At 40.5% G+C, this 21,371-nt stretch overlaps 2 protein-coding genes across 4 annotated transcripts in view; one reads left to right on the top strand and one right to left on the bottom strand.

Annotated features, from left to right (window-relative positions):
• Positions 1 to 780, bottom strand: part of prepl (prolyl endopeptidase like) — a 13,680-nt gene extending 12,900 nt beyond the window's left edge. For both annotated transcript variants that reach the window (XR_004895154.1, XM_035991956.1), the window contains exon 1: positions 374 to 780. Coding sequence is in view for 1 of the 2 variants with exons in the window: in XM_035991956.1 (XP_035847849.1) it covers positions 374 to 505 (132 nt within the window). In the remaining variant the exon portion in view is untranslated. The remainder of the gene's footprint in view (positions 1 to 373) is intronic.
• Positions 192 to 21,371, top strand: part of camkmt (calmodulin-lysine N-methyltransferase) — a 124,619-nt gene continuing 103,439 nt past the window's right edge. The window contains exons 1-4 of one of the 2 annotated variants that reach the window (XM_035991957.1): positions 192 to 332; positions 1,073 to 1,265; positions 2,402 to 2,580; positions 5,999 to 6,063. In XM_035991957.1, the coding sequence (XP_035847850.1) occupies positions 1,104 to 1,265; positions 2,402 to 2,580; positions 5,999 to 6,063 (406 nt within the window). In that variant the 5' untranslated portion in view covers positions 192 to 332; positions 1,073 to 1,103. Of the gene's footprint in view, positions 333 to 887; positions 1,266 to 2,401; positions 2,581 to 5,998; positions 6,064 to 21,371 lie in introns of those variants that run through there. The other variant, XR_004895155.1, reaches the window with a different exon arrangement.

Here is a 21,371-nt window from a genome sequence, read left to right on the forward strand (position 1 = left end):
TTGGTAGGGTGGTGTCATGATGACATCCAACAAACTGTTTTCAAATCATTCTAAATTTGAGTATATGGAAATTATTATTAGAAACAAAGAAAACCCTCTGACATTATTTATACTGTAGCTACAGGTGTTCATGTGTCCGTTCCCTGTATCTTATTTCCGTCTCAGTGCAGTGAGACACATCCGTAAGGGCTCAATTTTAGCCCTAAGCAACCCTTATCTGTGGCTCCGTACAAGACTAGTTTTGTCAGCCTGACACCGTTTTGAATAATGGATGACGTTATCGACGAGATAGCTTAACAGTCAGTAATTTCACACCAAGCCTAACGCATAAGGTAAGCAAAACAACATCTTAACGTTAACTGAACACCCTTACCGACGTGTAACAACGTTGGACGGACAAGGAGAGCCATGTCATCCTTTTGCAAACGGCGAGCTCCCAAAATCGTAACCGAGATAGTGTAACGAGACGAGCAGATGAACACAACAGAGAGGAGAGAACAGCCATTACGAAGATGTAACGTCAACGGTTAATCAGCTAATCAGTTAACACATAATAGCTGTGGATATGTGGTTTTAAATAACTGCCACTGCCTAGTAAATTGATGTCGGTCGTCGCGACAATAGACGCTTAAGTTTCATATAACAAATAGCTAAGCATTGTATTTCAACCTGAAATATGTATCGTTTCGTTAACTGAATCAACCATTCTGCTGTTGGTTAACTGTTGACAGCGGCGAGCAAATTCTATGCACGTGCATCATTTCCTAAACAAAGCGCGCTGTGGATGACGTAGCGAGCAACGACAGACTAAAATAATCAAATTCAGATATGCGAAGCCGCCAGTTTGCAACTGACAATCAGGCATCATTGTTTCGACAATCTATTACTATGTATTGAATGCCAAAAGTGTACGGAAGTAGCATGTACCCATTGTGGGTGTAACAGGTGATTACAGTCAAGCATATCTGCGAGCATTTCTGCGTTGGTGTAGCTAGTTTACAGAAAAAAACACGTTTTTTTGTATTTCTACCGATAACTGTGACGGCCATACATCCAGTCAATTTGTTTACAGATTTATTTCCGCCAACATCTTCGAAGATAAAATGGAGAGAGACTCAACCGGTACTGCAGAAAAGATCCAGCCGGCTTCGTCTTTGAGGAACAGTATTAATGAAGACACCTGCGCAGCTAATTCCCTTAGCTCCCAGGTTGAGATCTGTGGTACTACTGATGTCGCAAGGGCCAGGTGGACTCTACTGAGACAGGTATTGTTAGCCTAAAAAGAAAGCACAAACCTCTTGTTGGTTTAGACTATTTTTGCGAGCATGTTTTCAAAATGTGTTGAATGTTCAACATAAAATGTGTTGTTGGACATCTTTGGATTTTGTATATATCCGTTAGAACCCTAGTACCTCATAACTGTGCAATAATGGGAATAGCCTATACTGTAGCAGCCAGTCTTTCTCCCTGTGATGTTTCCTCCCTAATTTTGGCTACAACGCTATTACTAAACTTGGTAATACAATTGTACTATGTAGTTCACATAGTATTTATTTCTAGTCCAAGCTACAATATGGACGGAGGGATTGCTTTTGTACCGGTTTCAGTCTGTTACAGAATGATAACATTCAGCAATCTTGGTCCATTAGTACTCTGATCTGCTTTGACCAAGGGCTTTAACATTAAACCTTTACTTTCTATAATTTTATCAACAAGTCATTTTAGGCCTATACAATAGCTTTACAGTATCTTTGTCACCAGTAAGAAGCTATTTCTCTCCTCGGGCCACAAAGTCTGATCAGCTATGCATGAACAGTAACCTTGCACACACAATAGCAGTAGCTGTAAAAGCAGGGCTTTGACTTTTTCCCATAGATGGGCATTATACAGACGCTACACAGACGCTACTCGACTGACAAGACCAGCTTCCTGCAGTGGGGCCATCTTGCATTCTGCCTTTCTTCGTCCTGGCTCAGTAATGACCTGTGTATCGACTCCACCAGATTAAATACATAGATAGATACTACTGTAGATAGAATTTATATAATGTAATGAATTCGGTTTTTAATAGTTAAGGACGAAAAGATGCAAATTCATTCTGTACATTATGTTTAATTTTACAAGAAAAATATGACGTTGTTATTGAAATTTTGGACAAATAAGAAATGTAAAATTTGTTGAAAATGTATTTTTCCTCCATTGAATATTATGGTCTTCCCAATATACCTCTTGTCTGTTTGACTGAATCCTCACGCTGCCAAAACAGGAAAGCATGACTGATTCATTCTGCAAATGCTGAGATGTTACAGCTTGTGAGAAGATTTACCAGTTAAGGGATGTGCTCTTTTGTGGAAATTGAAATTCATGAACTCCCCTTCATTTCCACTCCTGACTCTAACAGGTGCTGCGTCAGAAGCAGGTGGACACTCCAGAGGTCAAACAGGTGTCTGTTCGCAGGTTCGCAACGTTTGACCTTTTCAGCAGGAAACGGCTTCTGACACAAGACCCTAGTGATACCTCAGATGACCAATGGCTGGAGTACAGAAGTGTCTACTTTCCAGAGTACAGAGCCTTGCTCAGGTACACACACAGAATGAATGCACATGAGGCTCTAGTTTAATGCTGGTACAGATAACGCATGGTGACACAAGGCACCGCAGCAGACTATCAGACTAGTTGGGCAAAAGTCAGCATTGAACATGTTCCAGGTTTATTTATTTATATATATATATATATATATATATATATATATATATTTATATTTATATTTTATTATTATATTTTATTGATTAAAATTAAAAAGTTTTCACTCTGTTGTTAGAACACACTACACACAGGCCAGAAAATACACAGACATGCTTAGGTCCTATACATGCACAAATAGAGAGATGTCAGAGTGAGGGGATGCGCCCCGAGCAATTGGGGGGTTTCAGTGCCTTGCTCAAGAGCACCTTGGCAGTGCCCAGGAGGTACTGGCACCTCTCCAGCTACCAGTCCATACTTTGTACTTCTGTCCGTACGGGGACTTAAACCAGCGACCTTTCGGTTCCCGACCCAACTCCCTACAGACTGAGCAACAGTATCAGGCTAATTTCACATAGACTGCAGCGGTCCTCAGATGGTCCAGCGAAAACGCAGGTCTTTTCTATCATTTTGAATGGGGGCTGTGGCGTTGGGGGCCGAAAAAAAACATTCAGGGCCTGCAGTGAAAAAGTTGAGACAGGATGAACTCAACCCGACGTCACCCTGCGGTGGCCAATCATGTAACTGGCGATCAGACTTGGCCTGTTTTATGGCGGTGTGAGAGTCCCGTACAGTAAACGATAAACCCCATGAGTAAACCTCACTGCCTCTATCTCTGCTACAAGAAAGTTTTAAAACACTAACAAGCACTTAACTGCCCAGGAGTTTGTGTAACAGCTGACTGTTTCCTGCAACAAACTCCATCACAAAGCACAGTTGCTCTTTCTCTCTTCTCTCTGTGAAATGAAGCTCCCTTCAAGTCAGAAATGTCGAGATCTATAAACGATCCGACGGAAACAATAATTGGGAAATATAAAGTATACTTGTGCTACATTAAATAACACAACAGGATGTCACACAATTGGGCCATTTTAAGTGACAATCCCACCGTCGCACAACCCTGTGGAAAATTGCCAGATCAGATTTTCTAGTATGAATTGGCCCTCATGCTGTTTTTATAATCAAGGGTATAAGAGCATAGATGATGACATTACCTACAAGTATTAGAACCTTTGATTTGTTGTGAATCTAGAACAAACCACACTGCATATTATATCGTTAAGGCATGTCCTATAAAGCAGGTTGAAATAAAGTGATTGAAATGCTGTTGAATTAATGTTTAAGGGTCCCATGGCATGAAAATGTCACTTTATTAGATTTTTTAACAATAATATGAGTTGCCCTATCCTGCCTATGGTCCCCCAGTGGCTAGAAATGGCGATAGATGTAAACCAAGCCCTGGGTATCCTGCTCTGCCTTTGAGAAAATGAAAGCTCAGATGGGCCAATCTGGGATCTTCCCTTTATGAGGTCATAAGGGGAAAGGTTACCTCTCCTTTCTCTGCTTTGCCCGCCCAGAGAATTTGGCCCGCCAATGAGAAAGAGAGAGACATCATGGCTTGCAAACGAGTGAAGCATGGCAGTTGGTCAAGGCCACACTCCCACCCTCCACTTTGCCCCCCTTCTCTCCTCCTCAATAGCATTTAAAGCTACAGACACAGAAATGGCACATACTAAGGAAAGCTCATTGTGGGACTGGCTCTAGTGGCTGTAATTCTGCACCAAGGCTGAATTCCGGGAAAGAGACTTCAGATACAGTATTAGGGGACCACTAAGGTCTATATAAAAGAGACTTCAGATTCAGTATTAGGGGACCACTAAGGTCTATATAAAAGAGACTTCAGATACAGTATTAGGGGACCACTAAGGTCTATATAAAAGAGACTTCAGATACAGTATTAGGGGACCACTAAGGTCTATATAAAAGAGACTTCAGATTCAGTATTAGGGGACCACTAAGGTCTATATAAAAGAGACTTCAGATACAGTATTAGGGGACCACTAAGGTCTATGTAAAAGAGACTTCAGATTCAGTATTAGGGGACCACTAAGGTCTATATAAAAGAGACTTCAGATTCAGTATTAGGGGACCACTAAGGTCTATAAAAAAAGAGACTTCAGATACAGTATTAGGGGACCACTAAGGTCTATATAAAAAAGACTTCAGATACAGTATTAGGGGACCACTAAGACCTATATAAAAGCATCCAAAAAGCAGCATCTCATAGAGGGTTTTCACGATGTCACGTTCTGGGCGGTAACCTGGATGCGCGGCCATATTGGAGGCACACATTGAAGGCGCGATATTTTGAGAAATTACAGTTTACTGGCGGTGCAGATCCCTACAAGTTGGCTCCCTCTTCTTGGACCCAGGGTGACCCGGTGATTCTTCCTTCAGTTGCATTTCCCGATATAGTCAACTACCTGGTTTTCTCGCCGAGCCCATACACAGCGGAAGACCTTAAATCCTACAAAAGTTTGGAGGCTTATAACCAGATGGTGTGTGGATGGGTGAGGGAGACGCAGTACCAAGTCATTAACGACCGTTGTGTTGTGAAGGCCAAAGTAAGTAATGCAATAACGTCTTTAATCAACCTAACCTTAACTGTATGATATCATTGCGATACTCAAGGTGTAGCCAAGTGACTCTCAATCGTTTTTTTTTTCATTTCAAAGACCAAACAAGACAGATTTTTCCCTCGTAGATCCTGGTTGAGCTTTGCCAACCACAAGCGTCTCCTTTCCTCTGATAACTTCTGGCATTCCTCTCCCTGGTTTTTAATAACTTTTGGAAGTCGATAATATGTTTTTCTCGGTCTGACCTATTGGTACAACCTAAAACACGGCAATAATTAACCATTTTCCTTGACGCCGTTCGGGATCTACTTCAGTGCCTGTGCTTTGTTGTGATGCGGAGTACCTCCAACATGGAGACTTCGGGTCTGATGACGCGTCGTGAAAACCCTCTATAGGACCTTTTAAATGTACCTTTGATGTCTCAATTTAACTTTTTCAGTTACCATAAAAGTATTCATTGACGACATATAACGAGTAAAGTACTGTAAATTACAGTAGAAGACGTAGTAAATGTTGGACATGGAGGCTGGAAGAAACTGAATGAAAACATGTTTAAACCTGAAACCAAAGATAGTTATTCATTTGCTGAAATAATTTTTTATATATTTTCAAATGTAACAAATGTTTTAGAAATTTTGCCAAACTCTTCTACAACTCAGTAATATCAACTTCAGAGATTTGTAAATAAATCCATGCTCACTTTTTGGTATGTTTCCTTTGGAACGATGCCAAGTTTAAAATAGTAATTAAGATTATTTGTGCTGTTTCACTGTCTGTAAGAAAAAAGCACAATATAGTATTCTCCCAGACAGCTGTGTAATCAATTTTGTGTCTCTCAGGGATAACCTGGGGCCTATCCGAGTTAATGAAGTGCTCAACAGTTTTGACAACACCGGTAATGTCTGTAAGTACATACTCTATCTTACTACATATACTTTAAGACTTGTGTTTGTAGTATTTTTGTGACACACACACACACACACACACACACACACACACACACACACACACACACGCACACACACACTCTAACCCTAACCCTTTGGGTTGGCCTCATGCTGTGTGCTGTTAGTGTTTGATTGATGAGTTGATGCAGGTGGTTTGATTCCATCTCTTTGAATGGGAGTATGTATTTACCTTCAAATGTCCTTTTAGAAGGAAAGTAGGCTGCAGTCTTCTTATTGCTTCAGTCGACAGTGATAAGTGGTGTGGGAGAAAGGGAAGAGCATGACTCAAACAGGCTCATGCTCTATGATATGGAGTGGAATATCATCACCTGAAACACAAGAGCCTTGATTTCACCTTCATTCAGTCAAGTTTGTATGAGGCATTTCCTTGACTGAGTTTACTTTTGATTGAGTTTAATTCAGTTTTACTCTTTTTTTTTTTTTTTGTTCAGTTACTGCTAGGGTTGGGCATCGTTTGGATTTTAACGATTCTGATTCCAATTCCGATTCTTCCATTCGATTCCTGTTCTTATCGATTCTCGATTCTGATTCTTTGAGGGGTGGAGTTGAAACGGGTCCCATGCTTATTTCGCAAATAAGAGGAAAGTTTTATTTTGACTAATGGTGGGTTGCAGTTTTACCGGGCTTTTTCAACGTAAAATAAAGCCCCACTAGAGCGCCGCTTACTGTGCTCCATGGCTGCAACACAACAAGCGCCTGGCCGCTACGGAAACCAAAATTTACGCATGTTAAATTTGGAACCTCATATTTGAAACCAAATCCTCCAAACAATTCCAATGAAGAAATGATTCCACTGGAATCGTAATTTTTGAAACGATTCCAAGTAGGAATCGGTTCTCGATGCCCAACCCTAGTTACTGCTGATGTCCTTTAGCAATGTAAATCATGTCAATATACAGTATGTTGGTTAATTTGTCACTTGTGTACAATACAACTTTATTGTCCAACTTAGTGGAAACTTGTCTTTGACTACACAGTATAGCAGTATAACATATTGCAACAATGACAAGGCTCATTAGAAAAATCAGCAACATATGTGTTCATACAATTATAAAAATATGTGGTCAGCTTCACAGACCTTCTTCACTAACAATATACTTAGATGTGACCCCTGTCAATTCATTATATACCTCTTACTGTGCAGCTCCATCTTCACAGGCATGTGATGGTTATGACAAAGGTCATGGGTTACTGTTAACCAACCAGATGGTTTCACAGGGTTCGGGGTCAAAGGTGAAGCTCATGGCTAGGGGCTACATCATTGCACACTGGGATCAGACTCTATATGTCATGACAGAGCTCAGTGGAAGCTCTCATTCCAACCTGCTAGAATAGATAATCCCTTTCATCTACAAGAAGACAATAGGATCAATACTTTTTCTTTAGAAAGCGAAAATGAAGAGGCCATCATGTTTTTTCCTTTTTTTCCTGCTATTTGTGATGTGCACATCTCTCATTCCCTGTTTTTCTTTCTCTTCCTCCTCTAGTATCTAAAAAGTAGTAACCAATATAAAGATCTCCTCTGTCATTACTCTTCCCTCCCCTTACACCAGACAGCTACAGACTGCTTACAGTATACCCCCTCATCCCTCTTTCTCAATCTTCCCCTCTTACCATTTCTCCTCTTTCTTCCTTCCACCCCCTCCGTCCTTCTCTCCTCCCAGCTGGAGTCGTGCTTGGCCAGATGGGTAACTGAGTTCCTGACTTGGTCGGTGGATTAGCACAGCCGGAGATGAGAGCATAAAGGTGGGGAGAGGAGAAAAGGGGGAGATGGTGGGTGGGCGCGTGCGTGCATGTGTGTGTGTGTGCGCGTGCGCGTGCGCGAGTGAGAGAGGAGTGGAGAGCCACTAGCAACGGGACCTTGTTTCTCAAACAATGAGCCAGCCATCTCCCTCCTGTTCCCTATCCCATGTTTGGGACTAGTAATGCGTGAGATCAATTAGGATTGGTTGAGAGGAGGATCTGAAAGGCCCAGAGGTGACCCTGTTGGAGCTCTGGGGGTATATTGTTGGGGATGGGAGTCAGAGAGAAACCCCTCTAAATACACAAACCCATACACACCTACTTATGTGTGCTTCTCAAAAAGATATAAAGCCACACACTTATGCTTGCAAAAATACACACAGTCTTGCTAATGAACACATATTCACTTTGCCCACCATCACACCCTCTCCACCTTTCCTGCTGTCTTGATAATCCCCCACCCCTGAGGTGTGGACAAGCCCAAATCCTAGGGGTCCTTGTCTTCCTGAATAGCAGGCTAAAAAGCCTGGCTGGATTAACCCACTGTCTCCAAAATGTGTGGACTCAGCTTAAAATTGCTACCCCCTCTCAGCATGAGCCTCTCTCCCGGCTATTGTGTTTGTCCCACCACTGTGCACGCATGTGAACAATATGTTGTTTCTTAAGGTGACGATAAGCTGGAGTCAATGGTTTTATTTCAAGACCAGAGGATCAGGCAAGGAGTATCAATGAGGATGTTTTAGGAAATGGAGAGTGTATCTCAGAGATGACATCATAGCATGACTCAGACAACATACTGTTTTGAACATCTGGGCTATTAGGGCGCTTAACCTGATAAGCATCTTATTTCTTTTGAAGAAAGATTCAAGCCCAAATAAAACCATATGGTTTAATGGAGAATACATGTGTAATTTACAGACCATTACCTATTGTGTATATCAGTCTGTATTGTAACACAGGGCTTGCACTCATACGAAAATACTTAATTGGACAGAAAGAACTAAAAGTAAAACTGTATGACAAAACCAAATGAAGACTTTAATTACTTTTCTGATGAATGGGTTCAGATTATATTATGTATAATGCCCAATTGGCTCTAAAGGGGTCTGAGCATTCTCAATATCAACTCTGATCATATGGTATGTCATAATCACAGCGGGAGGAAATATTTTAGTAAATTGGTAGTATATGTTGAAAATGTATGCTATTAAATGAAAAAAGAACTGTTTGGATTTGTTAGAAAATTATTTTGTCTATCGCACAGTTGGCTACAGAATGTTTTGTTGGTGCAGGAGGTGTAAATATGACTCATTTATTTCTATAGATTAGTCTTTAAAGCATACGGACAAATTATTTTTGGAATTAGGTTCTATGACTTTGCATTTCGTCTTAGGGCATTATCATATTGTTGCTCTTTTCAACCACGGCTGCTTGTTGATTGATAATCATGCTGCTACTTTCTCTCTTTATTGTGGTCTCTTTGGGTCAACACCATTTTTGGGTGTAATCAGGTGCTTTTTAATCTGTCTGTCTGACTGTTATCGGTCCCCTTCCGATCCGATCTCTCTTAAAAAAACGGGTCTGTTTTGAAATGGGTCCAACATTTTTGAAGCCCTCTACCTGGGGGTACCCGGGTGTTTTTTAGAGGGTACATGCATCAGCCAGGTGACAAGTGACTTTGGTGATATAGCTACTCACCTGCGTTTGCACTCGATGAGGTATCCAAGTACAAAGCACCCCCTCTGGTGGTCACAAAAGTCACGGTACTGCAGTTACATTTGTAACTCGTTATATGTCGTCAATGAATAATTGGACCTATTTCAGACTGGTCTTGATCACTTTGAACTATTTGAACTCCGAACTTCCGACCTTCCCGGTTCTTTAGCTGACAGCGGGGGCTTGTAATTGTAAGAGAGCTTTGTACGGCTGTTGTTTGGGGTTTTAGGGGCGCTTGTTTCCTGCTAGGGATCAGGATTTTAGGACACAATACAGGCCCTTGGGCTTGGGTGACTAAGAATGCATCAGAGGAGGTGTGGGCATGTGTGTGTGTTTGAGAGGGTTTAGGAAGAGCTTGTTGACATTGCAGGGGTTTTGGTAAGGGGGCTTGTTGGGCTGTGGGGTTACTTGTTGGGTTCATGTTGCAGGCAAAGGTTGCACACATGCACACACACACACACACACACACACACACACACACACACACACACACACACACACACACACACACACACACACACACACACACACACACACACTTATCTGTGCTGCATGTTTTAGTGGTAGGAGTGGGGATCATCCACTGGAAGCCATAGATTTAGAGCAATGCTTTCCCTTTTCCTGCATTTGTGTGTGTGTGTGTGTGTGTGTGTGTGTGTGTGTGTGTGTGTGTGCGCGTGTCTTTGTGTGTGTGGGTGTGTGTGTGCGTGTCTTCGTGTGTGTGGGTGCGTGTGTGTAATCAAGTGCCAAGCATCCTAATGAAGCCTAATAGAGCTTTCTTCACTACAGCTGTCATTGTCTGAATGGCTACTAGCCTTTCAGCCTCTCAGTCATCCCTATTATCTCACACAGACTTTACCTATCACTCCATGGTAAATACTATAAGCCCTGAATGTTTCAGTGTTGTGTGTTTGTGTGTGTGTGTGTGTGTGTGTGTGTGGGGACTGGTGTTTGCTATGGGACAGAAGGATGTTTGAAAGAGAAGAGAGGATAAATGTCAGCACAGGTAACATTTTTAAATATCTGACCAAATAAGACAATCATCATTGTACATGACAGTCTTGTGTTCTTGTCACTTCCTGTTACAGTGTAGGACAGGTGTGTGTGTTTTCTGTATCCAGTTGATCTGTCACAATTGTGTATGCATGTTTAATGTGTTGTTCTAGTGTGTGTGTGTGTGTGTGTGTGTGTGTGTGTGTGTGTGTGTGTGTGTGTGTGTTGTATTAGGTGCCCCCTGTAGCCTCCCCTTGTGCCAAGCCTTTAGCGGAGCCCTGTTTGCATAATTATGCTAATTCATTGTGCCATAGTGCTAATTAGACCTTGTTAGACAATAGAGCTAGACTGGGAGCTGGCAGGCATACACACACATACACACGCTCACTCAGACTGTTGTGTCAATGACAAGGTTTGTGGTCCCCCTCTGCGCTGTTTATAGCGTGTTCTCTATAGAAATGGTTCTCTACTGGTGTGCTCTGGACTGAGTTCAGGTGTCTCTTACGATTTTGATTTAAGCTAATGGAACAAAAATCAATGTGAATCAAGAATACTACATAAACATCTTCACAGTCTAATAAAATTGGTCCATGCCCATAATATCGTTCTCTCTCATGCCTCAGAGTTGTTGTTAATTGCTCCTTTGCCAGCAGTTTGTTATATTTTTCTTACCTCCACTTATTTTATCATTGTACATTGTGACTGCAACCAATAATACACACTTTAGTTTACTTTCGATTAACTATTTAAGTTGATTATGAATGAGTCCAGGACCCGTGCTTAAAGAAAAGAGGTTCATTTGTAATATTTCTTGAAATATACATTTCTTGAAATAGTGATTGCCAGATAGAAGGAATTTATTTTCCAAAATGCATTGTATTGGCACTAGGGGTGTAAGAAAAAGTCGATACACTTGAGTATCGCGATATTTTATTTAGCAATACTGTATCGATTTTCAAAAGCACAATATCAATTTGTTTTATTTTTTATTTTTTTGTTTTTTTGTTTTACGTGCAAAAATATTCATGTAAGACAGTGGTTCACGTTCATGTTGTGTTTAAACCCCCTACCGCTAGATGGCTATGCTGAGACGCACCACTAGTGTCCTCGGACCATATTGGACTTTTTGCTAGAAGCTAACAATGTAGCTATGGCTGAACTTTGGCCTACTTTAGCATATAAAAATTAGCTCACTAAGAACCTGTGAACCACAATCCCAAACTGGCAGTTTGATTTTCTGTGTAGTGTGTACTGAATTGTAAAGTAAACTTCTTTGACTTTTATGCACATCATGTCTATTTTTAAATATTAGTTTTTCTAAAATTATACATTAAAAAAAATCCCAATATATCGCCTTACACACAGTACCGTGACCCATGTATTGTGATACGTATCGTATCGCCAGATTCTTGCCAATACACAGCCCTAATTCGCACTAGAATTTACATACGACTCTCGACGCTATTAGAAAAAAGAAAAATATATTTTGAATATAGTCTTAACTTATTTTAACTTGTTTTCAAGACATTTGATTTTAAAGTAAAGAAATTCCACCAATATATTAATTCTACTAATGACCCCAACTGCTTTAGATTTTTTTTCTCATAGTGCAATACATATCCCAATAACATGCTTCAGAAGAGATTGAATAGATGGCTTAAGTTTTTGGAAATTAGCTACAGTAATCTACCTAGAGAAGTTTGTGTTTAAAGACAAAAAACATTTTGCAGTTTCATAGGTTTCACAAGGATTTTGCCTGTCAGCCAGTTGTTTAATATACTTTGGTATGACAGGGAGTAATTTGATCCAAAGTTCTGTTCCGCAACATCAGCAGTGTTTTTTAAATGAGACTGGCTACATGTACCGCAAAGTGTTAAACAGGGACAATAAATGTGGATTGCCACGCATCCTACACAGTTACTGTTTCCTCAACCTTTTTTCCAGTATACATTTTAATGAATTGTGTGGTTTTAAATTAAATGATTGTTTGATTAACATGTTTCAAATAAGCCAAATGCATTGTACCAAGCACAAATAAATGGAATTTTGTCAATCATTTAACCTCTTAACACAATGAAGTGTGTGTGTGTGTGTGTGTGTGTGTGTGTCACTTTGTGGTGTAGGAGTGGGGGTTGGCGGTAGTGTAAGCAAGACTTACGTGGCTTGAGGGCAAAGTGAAAGAGTTGCTGGTTGACTTAATTGAAAGTAATTGATTTTCGCTTCTGTAACCTTGTCTCCTCCATCCGTTCACTGAAGGAAACAAGAAACAGGGACTTGCCTGAAGTACTGTTGGGTGTTGGCAGCTTCTTGAAACTGGAGAAGTAAACAGTCACCACACTATACGGTATCTGAACACAATTTGAAGCTAATGTGCAGATGCAGACATAAATGGTTATGTGCATACACACACATGCATGTGCACGGTGGAATTACGTGCAGTAAACCGCCATTGTTACTTTTAGCACAATAGGGATTAAAGGTGAGCTGTTGGGTGTAACTTTGCACAAGGAGTCCTCCCATTATAGCCTGCAGTTCATTATGTGAATTTGTGCCTGACTGAGAGTTAGTGTGTGTTTGTGTGTGTGTGTCCAGATGCGTGTGCACATGTGCGCTATTACCAGATGCGTGTGCACATGTGCGCTATTACCAGTAAGCGGTGGGGATTAAGTTCAGGAAATGAGTAGAGCGTTAAAGGGTGCTTCCGTGCCCAGTGCTATTGCATTGTCACTGCTGCTAATACTCAGCTAATTACAAGGACATACTTTAACAGCAAGCTCAGCCCGTAACCCTCATGTCTCTCCACTTTGTTCCCTCCCTTTCTTAGGTTACTCCCTCACCCTAGAATTAGGGGATGCAGTGAAAGAGAGAAAGAAAAAAAGAGAGTAATAACAGGTCTCTCCCCTCCCTTAAAGCTCGCCCTCCCTCTGGACGGATACAATTATTGGATTTTTCTCCATTTAAGTCACCCAACCCCTATGTGCCCCTCCTGGCAATGACCCCCATGATGCCTAAGCTCAGCATACACTGGCCCCTCCAACCATGTAACACACACACACACACACACACACACACACACACACACACACACACACACACACACACACACACACACACACACACACGCACACACAGTTGGAACATTATTGCCATCTAGTTTGCTATATCACCAAAATGCAATATACTCTACTCCTGTTAGCTTAAAAGATTTTCATGCAAAAGGTTTTTTATGTTTGAGTTTATAAAGTCTAAGGTTTGAAATATACAAAATAGACAATGAAAAGCTCCAGCTATGCTGTTAATACCTTTTGTAGCACAAGTATTTGTTATATAAGCTGCTATGTCAACTCTTGTCAGTCAGTACACAAGCATAATGATTCATTCAAAGCTATAAAACCCTCAAAGATATTCTTTTCCATGATTATAGATACACTTAGAATTCATTTTTGATTGCAGACTTCCAGGCTGCCTCTAGTATAGAATATTTTACTATAGCCTTTTACATCATCTTCTGCAGTTACAACGATGAATACCCCCCTTGGGTATAACTGCACGATAGTATATGAGAGTGGCACACATTTATGGAACTTTAAGCTACATTCACACATTTTTAAAAAGGTGTTTATTAAACAAGATTAAAGCTACTCAGAAAAATGCAAAATATATTGAGGGTTCTAGCTGAGCCTTTTTCATGTTTACACTAACTGTACATGCATACTTTGTCAGTGTGTCTGTATCTATGCACATTTGTGTGTACCATAAATGTATACACACACACACACACACACACACACACACACACACACACACACACACACACACACGTGCTGCTTGCATTAGAGAGCTAAGTGATTAGTGCATGGTAGTTAATTTGGCTCTCCTCCCTCTTGTACCCATCAAGTGCACCATGTTTACTTCCAAAGGCACAAGTGCACACATGAAAGTGCATGAGTGTGTTTGTTTATGTGTGTGCAAATCTGTGTGTGAATGTCCCTGATGACGTTTTAAAACAAATAGATGATTAATGTGATTAGTTTGTTGGTCGGGGAGTGAAACAGCTAGAGTAAATGGCTACATGGTCATATGGGAATAGGCTTTAGCTCCACTACAAACACTCCCAGTGTCTGTGTGTGTGTCAGCATTTCCTTGCTTTTTCATTGGTTTCACAATTTTCACCTGATGTAAAGCTGTAAAGAATAATTGTGCAGTTAAAAAAAAAAAAAAAACATTTTCCCAGATCATTTTTTTTCACATTTACAACACAAAAGTTTTCTTGGATTACAGTTCCCCGTCACTTTTTCCTGCCTTTTTAAAGGATAGAAACATTACGCTTTTTTGATCACCAAAACCTTTTCAGGGACCTAGGAAACCTTTAAAGAGCTTAACCTGCAATTTACTTACAAGAACTGGGTTATATGTTCAGCTCCTGGCCGCTAAAGTCATACCAACTTCTGAGCTACGTACAGTACCGGAGGTAGTGGCTTTTATCTTTATGTTTTACGGTTTCAGATGGGCATGCAAAATATATTTAATCATTGTAAGTACGGAGAGTTATCAATAATTATTAATAAATCAATCCTTAGTTCTGGGCCTGTTCCCTCAAAAAGCCCCAACACAGAGGTTGAGCAGCCTTCAACCTGTCAACTTGTCTTTGCTGAAACTGCTAATGTGTTTGTTATTTAGCTAAGGAGCCATTAACTTGCTTAGTGACTCACTATACAGCTTTAATGCACAAACTGCTACAGTACTTCTTGTTTACTCTGTCAGTCTCTTTCTGTCTGGAGACTCCCTAAATAGCCCCACAGGGCCCTTTAACTGTCAGTTGGCTGTGCTAACACTAAAGTAGGTGTTGACGCTAATGGGTGTGCTAAATGCTAATATGAGCTAGCGTGAGCCTCTGAGGGGAAAGTTAACTGATTTTCAAGTGGCCCCCTGAGAGACTGCTCTAATCGCTGACTAGCAGTAACATCTCACTGGGGCTCCAGGCTGGACTAAAGCTGTTGGGGCAATTCTGACTGCATACTGCAATATTTCTGCTGTGGCTTTATTTCATCATTTTAGGAGATAATGGGAAAATGATTTACTGGTGTCTGGGTTTGCTATTAGCTGAGGAAGTTAGAAATAGTTAATGAAGGAGACAGTGACAAAATATATCTTTATGGTTTGATAACCATTCCCAAATGTTATGAAACACCACAAATTGAACATTTAGATTTCCTTTGATTATGAAGTTGTCTTTTGAAGAATTTAGACATATTTCACACCCACCCACTCTGCACATGCTCTTATTCTGCTGTCTATCTGTCCACAGCAGGCCAGTGTGTGTGTGTGTGTGTGTGTGTGTGTGTGTGTGTAGGGCTAGAACTGGAGAGGGAGGGAGGGAGGGTTAAGTGTGGGATCACAGATGGAGACGTACTTTTTCAGTACCATACATCTTCTTCCTCCCTCCCTCGCTGCCTTTCTTTCTTCTGCTACATCCATACAAATTCACCTTTTTGTGGTTTGTAGATTTTAATAACAAACGTTGCCCTTACCCTTAATCTAACTTCACAATCAACCTGGACATTATGTTTTAAATGATGTAGCTGTGTGGAGGTACTCAGTGTGCTGCTTTAGAGGTTCACCTATGGGTAAGAAACCATGGGATGTTATGTGTGAAAACATTTGTCAAATAAAAATCCTGTGCTGCTAAGTACAAAGTACCCTATAAAATCTTCGGAAAAAGGGTATTTAATTATTTTTTGAGGAGCTTGGCTCAAAATAAAATGTTTGTGTGACTCTTTAAACCAAAAGGACCAACACTTTGCTGTTTCCAGGTTCTTAAATGTGAGAATTTGCTGCTTTCATCTGTTACATATCATTGTAAATAGATTTTTCATTGTAAACATCTTTGGTTTTTTGATTGTCAAAACAAGACATTTTTAGACATCATCATGGACTATGAGAAATTGTGATTAGCATTTTTCTGTATTTAGTAACAATGTAAGAGAGTACATGAATTATCAAATGATTAAAATAAAAGTTGTTTAATTGATAATGAAAACAATGTGTAGCCTTATTCTGGATAAGTAGGAAAAATATCAAAACAAAGTGATCTTTCAGACAAATAATTACACAACCTCTGCTTGTCATTTGATTATTGCTCTGCCCAATACCTTTATTAGCCTACCACAGTGCTTCTGTCGATCATCAGCAACAAGTATCAACATTTACCACCACTTCTCAGTCACTAGTGGTAAAGAGATTGCAAGCTTAAGATATATCCAAATACCTGGTCAAAATCTACACATTTACAATAAGAAGCTTTTTTTAAAGTAAACAATGGTTGAAGATTGTTAAAAATGTTTCACTCCTGTGCAGCAGAGTTGTAGCTTACTATGTCAGTGCTACAGGTTCTATTTTTCTCTTCCTGTGCTGCTTGTAATATCTTCCCTCCCTGTTTCATTGCTTTTCACCCGCTCTGCTGTGCTTCTTGCCCCCCTCTCTGCCTTCCTCTCACTCTCTCCACCCACCAGTGATTGTACAATCTTCCCATCACCACCATAATCATAACAGCCAAGATTTTGTGCCAGTGTGTAACCACTGCCAGTCTTCACATACACACACGGATACACAGCACGCATACACACATACACGCACGCACACGCACACACACACACACACACGCACACACGCACGCACGTGTCCTGGAGGAGAAATACAGTTGGAGCTTTTATGCTGCTTTCCCAAGTGGCTGATTTCGAGCGCAGCCACAATGGAGGGCCTAATGTGGATTTGTTTAGAGAGCTGGTTAATTGGAGTGGGATACTCTAATTGCACCTCTTTCATGGTGTGTGCATTTGTGGATGTATGTGTGTGTGAGTTTGTAAATGTGAGTGTCACCTGGCCTTTGTTTGGACTGTGTGTGGGAAAATATTTGCTCAGCTATAACTACACTACACAAACACTATAAGCTACATAAAACGCACATAAGCGGTGTGAAGTGTCTAAGTACAGAGAGCGGGAGGGAAACAAATAGAGGGAGAAAGAATAAATGAATAGTATGCCTTATAATAGGTATAAGCTACTGTATGTGTAGAGCCCCCACATTTATGATGAATGCACAACTTGTGTTTGTTCATGTGCATCTGTGGTGTGCTTCCTTCTGTCTCTTTTTGCTGGTGTTGTCCCCCAGTTGGGGGTGCTCTAAGTCTTTGTATGACTCCACTGTGTGTGTGTGTGTGTGTGTGTGTGTGTGTGTGTGTGTGTGTGTGTGTGTGTCAAACCTACTTGCCAGTTTGGCATCTGTGTTGTCATACCACAGTGTCCTGGTATGCCTTTTGGAATTCAAAGAGCCACACTAAACTCACAGACACATAAGGGCTGTGCAATTAATTTCGATTTGGGCTCCTAACAATCTCAAAAACAATGTAATCCAGAAAAGGATTATTTTGCACATTACATTTTGCAAGTAAATTATTAATTTGTTTTGTGTTCTCAAGGGGAATTCAAAAAGTTCATTGTGAAAAGTATTTAGAGAAATTTCACAGTTCAAGGTGTTTTCACTGTTGATTTGTTTAACTGTTTTTTTTTTAAGTTCAATAAATGCAACTCCTTTCCAAAAGTCAATAAGTAATTGTGTTAAATAATCAGGATTTCATTATTGACCAAAATAATTGTAATTGTGACAATGATTTTTTCCCCATAATCGAGCAGCCCTACAGACACATACTGTACATATACACAGGTTTTAAATATAGGGCTAATAGTTTTCAGTGTGGTTGTTAGGCCTACTAGTAGTCACCAGCATTTTTATAGGATGCATTCGGGCAGGCCTGCCATAAAGAATTATGGACAGGGGGACTACATTTTCTAAATTGGGCCCCGCATCCACACCCTCCAGCACCATAGACCATTGCTAGGGCCCCCCTTGGGCAGGGGTCATCTGTACCCTTTGACCCCCCCTGATGACGGGCCTGCATACAGTTGACAAATTAAAGGAAAACCTGACTGGGGTGAATGAATGGGGAAATGTAATGAGTGCAGATGTTTCCATAAAGGACACAAGGAGTCACTGATTATATATTGTGGCCTTTACAGCCACTATATCTCATTCCAGTTTAACTTCTATGGGAGATTCTGGACCCAAAAAAAAGGTGTAAATTATTTTTTAGTTTCATCAACCTCCCTCTTTCTGAATCTTTTCCTTCATTCCCCTTTCTTTGGTCCACTCTCTATTCAGTCCTCCTCATCTGTTTCCATTTGTTTTTCCCTGCGACTTTCCCTCTTTACTCTGTTTGTGCAGTTCTCTTTCAGTCTACCATCCACTTATGATTGTGTGTGTGTTTGTATATGTGTGGGTACCTCTGTGTGAGTGCAAACACATGGCGTGCCCTAAGTGGGCCATAGGCCTAAAGCTAATCAATGATCGTCATTTAAGCCCATTCTCATCCTGCAAACACACACACACACCACAGTGCTTTGCTGATCAATTGAAAATAAGTGTCATTCACTTTTGCTTGTCTGCTACAGGACATGGACAGAGCCAGGATGGTCCGTCTCTATTTCTCGTTAGACTTTTCTCTGTTTCTTTGTGTGCTTCTGTGTTTAGTTTTCATTGTTTGGCATTATGAGACAAGAGAGTGATCTCTTTTGTAAGCGTAAATGTATGTGTTTGCTTTTCTCTTTAAGTGTGTGTGTGTGTGTGCGTGCGTATATTCAGGTGCACGCATGTGTTTGCAGGGTCAGTCTAAATGGAGATGTATTATTAGTAACCATTCTGAGCATAGTCACTGTAGTTCCCTAGCAAGGCAATCAGATCACTTAAGAGGCTTCTTGGTCTATGGCCTAAAGCTTCCTGTCTCTCCTTGTATGTCTCTCGCTCTCTCTATCCTTTAATGCTCCTCTTCAACACAAAACCCCCAGCAGCCATGGCCATCACCCCTTATCTTCTCTCTCCTCACCCTGCCGCTCCTCTCTACCACTCCTGCATCCTGTCCTTTACCTCCATGAGGGAAAAAAGGACAAGGTCATAAAGATAAACATAGAAAAGTGAGAGTGGAAGAGAGAGAGACAGAGAGAGCTGAAATGAACCATCTCATTTGGACATTAGCCCCTGGGTGCTGTGGTGAGAGGCTAGCTAGCCTAGCGGATAATGCCCAATTGTGTATAAGGCATTTTTTAGCTTCAGTTAGCCGGCTGCTTTGACAAGCTATTACTGGAAAGACTAAAGAACAGGGTAATGTAATACAAAGTGTCTCTCTCTCTCTCTCTCTCTCTCTCTCTCTCTCTCTGTCTCTCTCTCTCTGCATAGACATTGCTTTACTTACACATTGCCTGTGCATTGGAGCAGTGTGCACAACACACAATTGTGTGTATTTTGACAACATGCTTAGTGGACTGTTTCCATACATGTATGCAGTTTCAGACAACATTACCACAGAGTGTCAGCTTTTTGTGCTTCATATAAACCCTGTTCACTTGAGTAGACTATTTGGTGAAAGGTCCCTTATCACTGGTGACACTGAGGAGTTTGATAGTAAAACACATAAATCTGTTACCATGGACCCATTCTAGGCAGATGAGCTGTAGCCCAGAATCACAAATAAACATCCATTTCATTCCACATCAGTTAGCCTACAAAGATACAAAGGCAGTCATCAATCAATCATTTCAGAATTAATGCATTCATTACAAATATCACTTTCAACATGTAAACTAGGGCTGCGCAATATATTGTTTTTTTAATGTCATCGCGATATCAACTTGGGAAGATATTGCGAAAGACACAAGAAAATATCAGTAGAAAACTGGACTTTAAAGGTGCTCTAAGCGATATCCACGTTTTTTAAGCTACAACATTTTTTTTCATTTGTTTTAAATTCAACTAGCAAGTTGTTGTATTTTAGCAGAATGCTAAAAAGCAGAAATGCAGAACGGAGTACACTTTAATATCTGTTCATTTATCGCAAGTAACATTATCGCGATATTCTCCTCATATCAGACAGCCCTATGTTGATTTCTGTTCATATTTTTCCTTTATCTATGCACAAAATGGTTGAGAGGATGTTTCTTCCAAATTAGTTGAAAATGAAAGTTGTGTTCCAGGTTTACTTATTGTGTAGCTAATTTGAACAGTTTAGGTTTAATTGCATATCAAGGAGTTTTCTGCAATCGACAGTTTAGTAGACAAACCAAAAGGTAAAGGCAAATTGAACAGTGCACCACAACAATAGCCAGCGAGTAGTGATTTAAATGCCACCTATGATGTGTTTGATTGATATACCAGTAGCCTCATTATCAAAGTGATGCTGGTCTAACGAGTACTTTCATGTTGTCCAACTTCCCTACCTTGTTTTATTGTTGATTATATACTGTATCATGTAGGTGTATTGTCCGCAAGTGTGAAGCAAGGCTCCATGCTATCATCAGCAATTGCAGATGTTTTAACCTCTGCCTCTTCTTCCTTTACTGTCCGATACATTAATTTCAATGGTATCTATTATAACGCCTGTGAGCCTCTCCAACTCCTGACCACTCAGAGGATCAAAACAACTATGATACTGTTCTGAATGTTCCACTCACTGTATGTTTTTCTTCATGCTGCTGTAACCCAGCCTTGTTAACAGCCCAGTGATCCACACACCTTGCATTGCTGTTTGAAAGAAATTTAGAGTTACCATGTTTGTCTGATCCACTGTTCTCCAAAGTGTTCACTCTCAGGAAATCTGTAAAATGCTAGTTGTTTATAATGGCATGAAGTAGTTTTTGTCTAAAATACACAGTGGAAATCACTATAGAAAATGGAAGCTGTTAC

This window comes from Sander lucioperca, chromosome 15 (assembly GCF_008315115.2).
Source record: "Sander lucioperca isolate FBNREF2018 chromosome 15, SLUC_FBN_1.2, whole genome shotgun sequence".
Lineage (NCBI taxonomy): Eukaryota > Metazoa > Chordata > Actinopteri > Perciformes > Percidae > Sander > Sander lucioperca.